Source organism: Kryptolebias marmoratus, linkage group LG8 (genome assembly GCF_001649575.2).
Source record: "Kryptolebias marmoratus isolate JLee-2015 linkage group LG8, ASM164957v2, whole genome shotgun sequence".
In the NCBI taxonomy this organism is placed as follows: domain Eukaryota; kingdom Metazoa; phylum Chordata; class Actinopteri; order Cyprinodontiformes; family Rivulidae; genus Kryptolebias; species Kryptolebias marmoratus.
Window position 1 is genome coordinate 5,048,851 of NC_051437.1, and position 12,288 is coordinate 5,061,138.

At 37.9% G+C, this 12,288-nt stretch overlaps 2 protein-coding genes across 2 annotated transcripts in view; both read left to right on the forward strand.

The window, feature by feature from the left end:
- Positions 1 to 2,294, forward strand: part of ccn5 (cellular communication network factor 5) — a 12,356-nt gene extending 10,062 nt beyond the window's left edge. The window contains exon 5 of the mRNA XM_017435902.3: positions 1,537 to 2,294. Coding sequence (XP_017291391.1) covers positions 1,537 to 1,824 — 288 coding nt within the window. The 3' untranslated portion in view covers positions 1,825 to 2,294. The remainder of the gene's footprint in view (positions 1 to 1,536) is intronic.
- A 6,780-nt stretch (positions 2,295 to 9,074) lies between these two features.
- Positions 9,075 to 10,222, forward strand: si:dkey-78k11.9 (P2Y purinoceptor 1). The gene has a single exon (XM_037977013.1). The coding sequence runs from the start codon at positions 9,129 to 9,131 to the stop codon at positions 10,104 to 10,106; it is 978 nt and encodes a 325-aa protein (XP_037832941.1). The 5' UTR covers positions 9,075 to 9,128; the 3' UTR covers positions 10,107 to 10,222.
- The last annotated feature ends 2,066 nt before the right edge of the window (positions 10,223 to 12,288 follow it).

A 12,288-nucleotide genomic window follows, 5' to 3' on the forward strand; every position in this document is an offset into this window, starting at 1 on the left:
ATTTGTAATCATCAAAATTAAACGAAATAAACATTTGAAATATATGAGTTTGTATGTAATGTATGAATATAATATACAAGTTTCACTTTTTAAATGGAATTACTGAAATCAATCTACTTTTTCATGATATTCTAATTTTATGACCAGCACCTCAAATTCTTTCTTCAAATGTTTAAAATTCAAGCGTCAAGAAAAGGTGAGTGTCTGCAACACATGGGAGAAGATGGAGAACCACTGCAAACGTTTTAAGACAATCTGGAGACTTCCCTGTGATTTCTATTCATCAATCAGTCTCCAATGTCTGCTCTGCCTGTGACGTAAACTTTGTCATCTTTGTCTGTCCGCTAATGTCCATCAACCTCTTCAGCAGATGAGTATATGCAGCCTAGATTTTTGTGACCATGTGGTGTGCACTGCAGTACACATCTCTTCTATCTAAAATGGTTGTGCCAAAGATAAAACAGACAAAAACTGTGTGAGTCAGACCACAAGAAGAAGAAGCAAAGCAACACGGACGCTTGTTTTGTGCAATACAATGTGAGGAAACTTGCTGTTGTCAAATTTGGACACATTTGGAGAAAAAAACTGAGGAAATCAATGACTAAAGAGCAAAATGAACTAAAATATCAAAAAACTAAAAGTCAAATAACAACAATGAACAAGCAGCACAATAAAAACGAACTGAAAATGCTCTCACTGCAAAATATAAGAAGGAAAACAAAAAAATTACATTCACTTGTAAAATAAAAAAAGAAAAAATAATCTGCTTCAGAAACAGCATTCTCTAACTAAATAAAGTCAGGAACTAAAATAATTTGTTTTAAACAGCACAAACTTGAAATCTTCTTTAAAAAAGAAAAACACTAAGAAAGCTAAGAAAGAGAAGCTTTTCTGAGCTTAGAATCAAGCAAAGCTAGTCTGACAGTGTATTTATTTGGAGCTAAAAATGGACATGATGGGCTCTTTAATTTCAGACACTCAGATAATTACATGAATTTTGTAAAAGGCAAAGCTGCTATTTAAACTGAAACTACTGGCTGCCAAAAGCCAGCAGTTTAAATATGAGGTCTGGTGCTTGTGCTAAGAAATGCAAACCACCAGTTTAGGCTCCACAGCATTCACTGGATGACTCAGGATGCAGTGAGCATGTTTACTGGAGCTGGCCTTTTTACACATAAACGCACCTTCTTTTGTTTTTTAATTTTCTCAAACCAAAAACTTTCTTTTGCCGTAACCTAGTGTTTTTGCTGCCTAACTTTAACCACACCTGTTTATTTACCATGGATATTTTTTTCCAATGTTTAGCAATATTACTTGCCATGAGCAGATATTGGATAATACGACAACAATGTTTATAACTCTTTTGCAAAAACAAATACATGTTTTAATGGAGCAATAAAGTTGTAGCCGCAAGTCAAAAGATGTGCTTTTTTGCCAACTGTAATCTAAAACATCAGGGTCCAGACACCTTTAACCTGATCTAATGGATTTATTTTCTCTCACTTTTCTCTGTGTTTTTATTTGTGTTTATCTCAGAGGGGACAGCAGGGGCAATGCACGGCCAGCTACACATCACCAGGCCCCATCAGGCTTGTACACCAGGGCTGCTACAGCGTTCGTGCTTACAAGCTCCTGTACTGCGGACAGTGCACTGACTCCCGATGCTGCATGCCACATCACACCTCCACTGCTCAGGTGACCTTCCGTTGTCCCACGGGAAGACTTCTACAGCGAGCTGCGATGATGATCCACTCGTGTGTGTGCCATAACAACTGCCCTTATGCACCGTATACTAATCCTGCTCTCTGGGGACTAAGACCCTGATTCCCCTGTTTGTACATTGACTCACTGAAAACAGCAAAGCTGATCTGAGGGCTGAAGGCTGAGAAAAATCATCAACATCCTTGGATGGATCAATGACATAAAGCTGGACATTGAAAGACAACATCCTTTTTTTGTAAATAACTGATGGACTTGGAAGAATATTGATGGTTTGTCAAAGATGAACTCTGCACTGTGTAAAGTATTTGTGGGTTTGCTTGTAATTACAACCTTAAATCTAAAGTGTTTAGCAAATCAAGCAATGTGATTTCATTTTAAAACATTTCAAACTTACTACAGAACTTAAAACATGCTTTACGGGAACAACATAAAATGGAAACCTGGAAGTAGAAAGACCACACAATCCTGAAACTTCAAGTTTCCTAAAATTAGGAATCTGTGGGCTTTACAATAATTTTCAAAATTATTTTTAAGACATGCACTTCTCTCGCAGTTATGGCAGCACAAGGCCCTCTAAAATTAACAAAATGATTAATTGTCATGTTCTAAACTAGATGTTTTAGATGACATTTTAAAATTGAAAATGCTGACTTTTTGCAAATCTTGAAGCAGACATAAACTTGTGATTCTCACAATGTGCTTTTGTTGAAAAAAGCTGAACAGTAATATTATACTAAAATGTAGGAATTTCTCATAACTCTGTCTTGAATAAATATTAGAACACATTTTCCACACATGAAACTGTATAAAGAACCTTGGTAGTAAAAATAATACATTTTTTGTAGACTTACTGACTGTGCTGACCGGCATCTTTTAGAGCCAATGTAAATAACTTCTAAAATATTTGTTGATAGCAGAACAGACCACAAAATGATGCTGAACTTTAAGTTCCCAAAAAAAGAAGAATTATCAAACACAAACAATTGAAATTAGAGTGGAACAGCAGCGTGGGTGTTAGAGCTGTCGCCTCCCTGCAATAAGGTTGCAGGATCACATCCCGACCTCGGGCCTTTCTGGGTGGACTTGCATGTTCTCCCTGTGCTCATGTGAGTTTACTCCAGTTTCCTTCCACAGACCAAAAACATGCATGTTAGGTTAATTGGTAACTCTTAAATTGTCCCTAGGTGTGAGTGTGAGCGTGAATAGTTGTTTTTCTCATTTGTCTCTATGTGTCCCTGTGATGGACTTGCGACCTGTCCAGGGTGTTCCTCACCTCTTGCACAGTGACTGCAGGAGACAGGCACCAGCTCCCTACGACCCAGAATGGAGAAGCGGGTAAAGAAAATAGATAGAACAATTGAAGTCCTAGATTGTACAGTTTTGCTTTTGTTTGCAAAAAAATGCACTTAATTCTTAATTTTTGGTTTTCTTGTATATAATTTTGAACAAATGACTTATAAAAATGTACAAATTTTATATTCTGTTTGTTCTGAACTTTTACTCCAATACATTTTGTGTTTTTCAAGATGTTTTTTATATCACTTTCTAAATAAAGTTATTTTGCACATACAATCACAATCATTTTGCCAAATGTACAGGGATCTGTACACAGGAATTCCTACAGTGTAGGAGAAGGTAACCCTGTTAAGAAGTGAGACTACAGTGGGGAAAAAATGTTTTTGTGGTTGAAAGTTTTAGTTCTGACCAAATCTCCAGCCAGAGGGCAGATTTTTAGAAGGTGGTGTGCTGGGTGACTTGGGTTCTGTGCTTCCAAGCCTGTCTCATGACCCTGGCTGTCATGAACGGTGGAGAGCAAGATGAACCCAGGGCGCAGACTCACTACTAAAAAACTCAAATTTATTTAAATAACAAAACAGAAAACAAAAGCTGACGTGGCAGCAAAACAACTATAACAAAAATCCAAACAGTTGACAAAGGCGAGACAAGGCAAGGCAAAACAAGGAGGGACCAGAGACAAGACTTGAACCGAACACAAACAATCAACAATGAACCGGCGGGGAGGTGGAGAAAATGACCAGATTATAAAGCGCAGGGAAATCATGGGAAGTGGGCACAGGTGAGTGAATACAATTACAGACAGGTGTGACAGAAAACCAGAAACTACTGAGCAGAGGACAGGTGGATAGTGACAAAACAGAACCAAGGTATAAACAAGACAAAATAATACAAAGACAAGGACAATAAAGCAAATACAAGAATCCAACAAGAAAAACCTAAATCAAAACAGAACCAAAACCCAGACATATGACACTGCCATTGTGCAGAGCCATCATCAGCTGTTGTTGTTTTTCAGTCAGTTTACTGCCCAGCTTAATGATGCGAAGATCATTGGTGTGCAGAGCGAACGGTTACAGAGAGCGTACACATCCCTGTTGTGTCCCTGTGTTGGTGGTGATGAGGACAGACAAGTGAGTACCACACCTCACCTGTTGAGACCTGTTGGTGAGAGAGTCCATAATCAGTTCACAGATGGCATGAGGGACCCGAAGTTGCTGAAGTTTAGTCTGAATTAGTCACATAAAAGTCGAGAATTCTGAATCCATGTTGATGACTTATTGTCAGCAATACACAAAAATACACATCACAAATCCAATAGGTCCTTAGATATGTCAAATGAAAACAAGTTTTTCATTTGTAATAATATGGTCTGATTTTTGTTTATGTTGATTTGTTTGGAGTCAAGTGTTGACTGTGCATCTGAAGGGGGATTTAGACAGACCACTTCTGTCTTCTTTTGCATGCGCTGTCATCTAGTGGGCAAAATGATTTACTGCAGTAGCTGAGGGCCTTCTAAACAGTATTTTTATTTATTCATTTAACCAGGATACCCCTTGATCCTAACATCTCATTTTCAAGTGAGACCTGATCACTTGCAAAGTTACAATTTAAAAATAAATATTTCTGTCAAGATACATAAACAAAACAAAATCAACATAATACAAGTACCAGGTGACGATTGAAGGGGACGTATTATGCAAAATTTACTTTTTGCATGTTTTTGTACTTCCATTTGGGTATCTACTGCTTCTAGAAACAGTCCAAGTGCAAAAAATAAAAAAAATAAATAAAAAATAACACCCAGCCATTTTTGACAATAAGTAAATGTTTTCTGATGTCAGCAAAACAACCTGTTTCAAAAACCTCTACCTCTTCATTTTATTTTTGATGATAATGTCCCTCCGATATTGCCAAAGAAAGTTGTAGTTTGAGCAGCTCACCTGTTCCATAAACATGTCTCTGTTAAAGTCACAGCAGGTTTGTCTAAACTAACATTAGAACTATGTTAATAAAAGAGAAGAAAAATTGGAAAATAAAATTAAAACTGATCTTTACCAGGCTTTTTGGGTTTGGACCCGCTGATTGCCACTCTCCTACTTGACAAACGGTGGTTCGGAAGCGCTAGGTGCCCCTGTTCCAAAGTCAGAATTCTCAGAGTTTGAATTAATAACAATATAAATGTGGGTCATCTGCAGCATTTAATCTTTCAGAGAGTTTTTATGTTTTGAGACGAGACACTTGTGTGGTTCAAACGAACAAATCTTTTGAGTGTACAAACTGAACCAAATCACTTTATTCACTGATTTGCTCCTTACTTTCTATAAAAATAAGAAAATAAAAAAATAAGAAAAATAAATAAAGTAAGAAAAAAAAAGAAAAAAAAACTTAGTTCGGTTCTGTTCAGTGGGAGTTCGACTTCCGCGTTCTGTGACTCACTCATGACGTAAATCTAAACGACACAGCGGCGCGCGCTGTATGGGTAGGGAGGGACTGAGCAAATATGACTTGAGATTCATTTACTGTAAATAAACTGCATGTATCACTCAGTGAACAAAACACTGTCTGATTCTGCCCTGATTGGTTCTAACCATTTCTTCCTCATGGGGATTTGCTTTTAGGCTTTTGGCAGCTTCATGAAAATAAACACACACACGCCCCATCCCCATTATCTTAACAGACTGTGGGACACAAAGTAACGAGAGGAGATTAGACAGAAGAAGAGGACTCTCATTTATGTTTAGTAAACGTGCTGCTTGCTGCTGTAGTATTGTGGCCCAAGGCGATGTGCGGCGAAAGCGACGCCATCTTGCTAAAGTATTCTTAAATGTGCAGCACTTTGTAAACAATGCTGAGGACTAACAAAATTAAGATATTCACGTTCACAGATATGCACTGTTATTGTAATAATACCCATAACAAAAAACATTATTTGAACAGATAATATTAGTAATAACCATTAATTTACTAGATAATAGTAATAAATATATGGTTCTGAATTGACTTACCTGTTAAATTAATGGTTATGGTTAATGGTTCACTCAAAAGAGCTGCCTTTCCCATCACTACGCAAGTACACCTGAGTTGGGGGCGTAGCTTATTTGCATAATAGTGACGTAGCCCTAAAACCGCTCATTCTGAAATGAGCTGAAAAAAGAGGCAGACCTGATCAGGTGAAATCTCAATATTTGAGAATGATTTTGTGTATTAAATTTAATGAACATGTTTTGTATAGCCCACAGACCTATACTAACTTGTTCAAGGAAGCATAATAGATCCTCTTTAAAGAAGTTGCACTCTTCAAAAACACAAGACTTTATCAGAGCTTTAAACTTTCCAAAAGAAGCCAGAACATTACACTAATATGACTAAGATGCAAAATAAGAATGTGCTGTTCTACCAAAGGAAAATTTACACAGAATAGTTTTGTACAAACAAATATACTAATGTTGTTGTCTCCAAAGGTTCAAAGAAGGAAAAAGAAAAACAACAAAAAACCCATCTTATATAGAGCACAGTAACGCATACTATACAACAAATTTGAAAAATCTAAACAACACAGTGCTGACAAAGCAGCATGCATTTAAAAACCCTCATAGTCAAGAACATTTAAAAATGTAGCCTGAACAAGATTTTTTTGACTGATCAGATCGATATCAAAAGTATTGATACCAAAGTATGAAGTATCGCACACCTCTACTAGACTCTAGACTTAAAAAAATCTGGCAAACATTTACATCAGTTGTATATTTTATTACTGGAAAAAAGGCATCCAGTTTTTGGCTTTAAGCTTTAACTTTCATTGTTATTATATTAATATTATTAGTTAACATATACTGTATTCTGTATTAAGAAATTGTTGAGTCTGGATGGTGGGTCGATTAGTAACTTCAGCCCATTATTTAATCTCACAGTGACATCAACATTAAAAGGCAACAATACAGTACATACTGAACTTACTAAAAACACTGCACACATTTTAAAACAATTTTGTGAAGTCTTTTTGTTTTGTTAAAATTTACAATGTTTTGATCTCTACAGAGTTAAGTGAAAAGTGATTTTAAGAGCATCCCAATCCTTACAAACCCTTTGATGTGTAGCAGAATGAAGCGTCTTACACTACAGTCACACTGCAGTTATAATGCTTAATTCTCTTTTTTGCTCAGATCCGATTTTTTTGCGTGGTTGTTTACATCGTAATTGAAATGTGACCATCATCAGAGTACACTATGAACAACCACAGAACAGTTGTTCTGTGTGAACAACCTGCAGCCCTGAATTAACCCGCATGCGCAGAAGACGACGTGACGTGAGGCAGCATGCGGTGTTTACGGAAGTAAATATAGACGCTACACATGTTAGCATTGTCACTACTTGTATCAATTTTGAAGTTTTTGTGCAGTCGGACCCGACAGAATTATCTGCCATGCTTGTTTAGTCCAGTGTTTATATTTGATCTTGCTGCTTCCCGCCTACTGCGACGCAGAATCGAACTTCTGGAATGAGAGTAGAAACAAACTCCAGTATCGATCTAATCACTGTAGTATCGATACAATCCGACACCAATGTTAGTATCACATGCTGGTGTAGCTTCTCACTCATCCATGACATGACAAAGCTAAAAACAAACAAACTAAAACAAAAAACCAACAAACAAACAAACTGGAGTTATATCCTTTAGTTGAAGAGGAGTCCCAAGCTTTAAACTGCATGATGTTGACCAACTTCATGTGTCGATAATATTGTAATGAGTTTTGTGGAGTCACACAGGCAGAAAATCTTGCCTTAAAAACTTAGAGCCTTCAAAGAAGCGCCACATCCATACGATGTTAAGAAACTTATTAAACTTATTAAAACCTGTAAAAGTTCATACAAAAGGAAAAAAATCCAACCTGAGGACAGAACTAGAACCTAGGACAGTTTATGATCCAGATTGCAGCACAGCAATCCAGGTTAACTGTTTAAGGTAATCCACTACAAACTACTGAAGCCAATCCACTGCAAACACTCTCTGCTAGAGGCACTACAACCACAACAACCCTTATGTAGGTTAAGAGAATTAATAGAACTGCCCTCCTAAATAAATCAAACTCTTCCATCTGATCCTCCTCCAGATAAAATACAAGTCTATAATTAAGATGAAAATAGTTCACTTAGCTCTCCCAAGTGGCGAGACCCCTCCCTGGTGTCTGAGCTTGAGACATCGTCCAACATCCTGGGGACTGACTTTAATGGATGATGGCTGGACCATCTGGATCTGCTCCATACCAGGCAAGAACAGCAACAGGAACGGAAGCAGGAAAGTAATGTGGTGAATGCACCTGGCTAAACCCCAGCGCTAACTCTCTAGAGGAGGCAGTTGACTTCCCCTCCTCACACAGGAACATTTAACCACATATCTTACCGGTGCACTAAATGACTGCAAACGACATCCTCCCTCCCATGGGTGCTGAATTCAACAGACTGGAAAGCTCTTTCTCTTTCAGCTTGCGTCTGAGCCCTTTGTTCAGTAGCAGCGTGTGTTTCTCCACTGACTAATTACAAGCAACTATTTCTTATCAGTCTCTGTCTCCTCTTATGAGTTCTAGCCAGTCACACTACAATATGAATATTTGGATCGATTACATATATCCCTACTTCAATGACGAAAAAGTTGGATGAAATGCAACATGGCTGTTAAGACTACAGTTGCTTTGAAATACACTGAATATGTATCCAATTTTGAACCACATATGAAAGTGATCTGGATCAGATTAAAACAAAAATCAAGTTTGTCACGTTCCAACTGTCATAAAATCAGATCTGGGTCGTATATGGACAAAAGAAATTGGATCTGGTTCACTTTTGCCTCTGGCCTTATATGCATAAAATACATGCATTAACTGATAAAGTAAACCTTTTAGTGCTGCTAAATTTCATTTTATCTTTCCATTTCTGACAAACAAGCCAACCAATCACATTTCCTGAAAAAAAAGTGCAGCATGCAAACAGGAAGTGTCTCAGTGTCTTTAGCCACGTGTGTCTCATTTCTGTTTTTATCAAGGATGTCAGTCAGATTCATCATCACACTCATTTAGAGGAAGAACTCTGTTAACTGCAGTCCAGAAACAATGAATACCACATCTTGTGAAGAAATCAGCTTTGACTTTCCAAAGAAATTCCTGCCTCCTGTCTACATCTTAGTGTTCATCGTTGGGCTGGCAGCTAATGGATGGGGACTAAAGTCTTTGTGGCACAACTGGAAGAAACTGGGGGATGTCAATGTTTTTGTTCTTAACCTTGGACTTGCAGACATTTTGTATCTTCTGACACTTCCCTTTCTGATGGTGTACTACTTCAATGGACGTAAATGGATCTTCGGAGATGTTTTCTGCAAGGTAACAAGATTCTGCTTCAACCTGAATCTGTATTGCAGCATTGGCTTTCTCACCTGTATTAGTGTGTACAGATACCTGGCCATTGTCCATCCAATGAGAGCGATGGGAAGATTAACTGTGTCTCGCTCTGTGATCATCTCAGTTATGGTTTGGATCCTGGTGAGCATTCAAAGTCTTCCAGACACGTTTTTTCCCAAAACACCAAGCAACATGACTGAGAAATGTTTTGATACCACCTCTGATGAATATGTTGAGGATTACCTGAAGTACAGCTTCAGCTGGACACTTATTGGATTTGGTATCCCCTCTCTCATCACACTTGGATGTTATGGACATGTGATTGCTTTTCTCTGCTGCAAAGACAACACTGATGAGTTACTGAAACAAAGAAGCTTGAAGTTGCTCATCATTTTAATTCTTCTCTTCTCGATTTGTTATATCCCATATCATGTATTCAAGAACCTCAACCTCTGGTCAAGAGTTCTGTTTAAACAGAGAATATGCCAAAAATGGACCAATGGAATCTACATCGCTCATCGGATCAGTCGTGGTCTTGTGAGTCTGAACAGCGCTCTCAACCCTCTAGTTTACCTCCATGTAAATGAGGATATTTCTGCTCGGCTTAGACAGCTGCTCCAGAGGTTCCGCCAAGCTGCCATTCAGTTGTCCATCAACACCCAAACCCTTGTTACATTGATTCAAAATGTGTGACTTAATTCTTACAGTAATATTGCATTTTCTAAAATAGCACATGTACTGAAAAGGATCAGTTTTTATATTCATGTTTGTCATATTTCTGGTAAAATGCTTAAAAAGCTTAATGTAATAAAGAAAAATATCACAATTTACATAGATGTTCAGATTGTTGTTTGGTGAAGCTAAATGTATTTTCTGAGCTTTTTAAAATGGACACCATATGAGTGTGTTTAAGAAATGAAACCAACCAGGATACAGACAATATGAAGACTACTGATTGCAGCAGATCTGTGTACATCAAAACCTTTTTGGCAGTTTAGCACAGGAAGCTGAAATATGAGAATGCAATGGTTAACACAGTAAATAAGTTTAGCAATTTTCAGTACCCTCCTGAAGCCCTAAAAGGAGAGAGACAGAAAGACTGACAAGACTGTTGCCCCAGTGCTCTCCTTCTAGATAGCATCAATAATATTAAGCAAGCATCTGACATTAGAAAAAGAAACTGCCAGGAATAAATCCTGTCTGGTCAGGGTGTACAATAAGAATGAATGCTTTATCTTTAAACTGCAATTAAAACAACCAAAGTACAGTGATGTAAAAACAAACAAATCCCACTCAAAAAATATACTGATTAGCAATATCCAAAATAAATGAGTGATACAAGCAGTCTGAAAAAGACGAATGGTGAAGGCAGAGCTTATAAACACCCACCCCCTCCCATGTCATTATGTCACTTAAACAAGAGAAACGTACAATGATCAAAACCATCTGATTTACATATCCAATTCAAAAAAGAACACAACAAAAGCAAACAAGAAAAGCATACATCAGACAGAAGCTCATTTTTTCTTGTTTTTATTTAAAAACAACAACAAAAAAAACTGTCAGAAGATGGTTTCCCCAATCTTAGTTACACCACCGTCTTCGCAATAAACATCCCTTAACACTATAATCCATAAGTAACTTATATTTTAAAGCTATTTTAAACCCAAATACTGATTTTTGTTCTCAGCTCATCACTAAGTCCATTCCATAATTAAACTGCCAGAACTGAGACACATCTATTTAACATTAGTTTTGACTGGACAGATTTCAAATATAAATAACCCTCAAAAATTATATTGTTCCCCCTTCTAATTTAAAAAGATTGATTAAAAACACCTGTATGGCCAATTTTTGCAACATGATAAACACTCTGTTGTCCTCAAAAACACAACATATCTAAATTAGATATTAATAGATAATTAATTCTAAATATGTATTTAATCAGTCTGAAATTATCTTAGTCATGATTTCTCTATCAACATTTTTAAACAGTATTAGACCAATCAAGATGCTGGCCTCAAATAGTGTTACTAGCAAAGCACCATTTTGTTCATACAAAAAATTTATTTTGATCTGATGCAATGAATTGATTGCTAGGCTTGTTTGCTTGTTTGCTCCTGTGCTGCTGTTCACAGACTCACACCCACCTCCAAAAATTACATCAGTACAAATTCTTAATTTTAATAAATCTAGAGTTTTAGTTGATATGTGGAGTGTTCAACATCCTGCTGATAGAAAGTATTTGATTTACTTTCAGGTTCATGAGTCTTACAGCAGAATTGATTATATTCATATCTCTTCTTGTTTGATTTCTCAAGTTTATAACACAAAAAACTTGGGCCAGCTCCTCCGGGGGAATCCCAAGGCTTCCCAGGCCAGCCGAGAAACATAGTCCCTCCAGCGTGTCCTGGGTCTTCCCCGGGGCCTCCTCCCGGTGGGACGTGCCCNAGAACACCTCACCAGGGAGGCGTCCAGGAGGCATCCTCACCAGATGCCCGAGCCACCTCAACTGGCTCCTCTCGGCGTGGAGGAGCAGCGGCTCTACTCTGAGTCCCTCCCGGATGACCGAGCTTCTCACCCTATCTCTAAGGGAGAGCCCAGGCACCCTGCGAAGAAAACTCATTTCAACCGTTTGTATTCCCAATCTTGTTCTTTCGGTCACTACCCATAGCTTGTGACCATAGATGTGGGTAGGAACGTAGATCGACCGGTAAATCGAGACCTTCGCTTTTTGACTCAGCTCTCTCTTCACCACGACAGACCGGTACAGCGCCCGCTTCACTGCAGACGCTGCACCAATCCGCCTGTCGATCTCCCGCTCCATTTTTCCCTCATTCGTGAACAAGCCCCCGAGATACTTAAACTCCTCCAC

What these genes read in the sequence shown, in the direction of transcription:
- si:dkey-78k11.9 (XM_037977013.1), top strand. Translation starts at nt 9,129, where the DNA reads ATGAATACCACATCTTGTGAAGAAATCAGCTTTGACTTTCCAAAGAAA.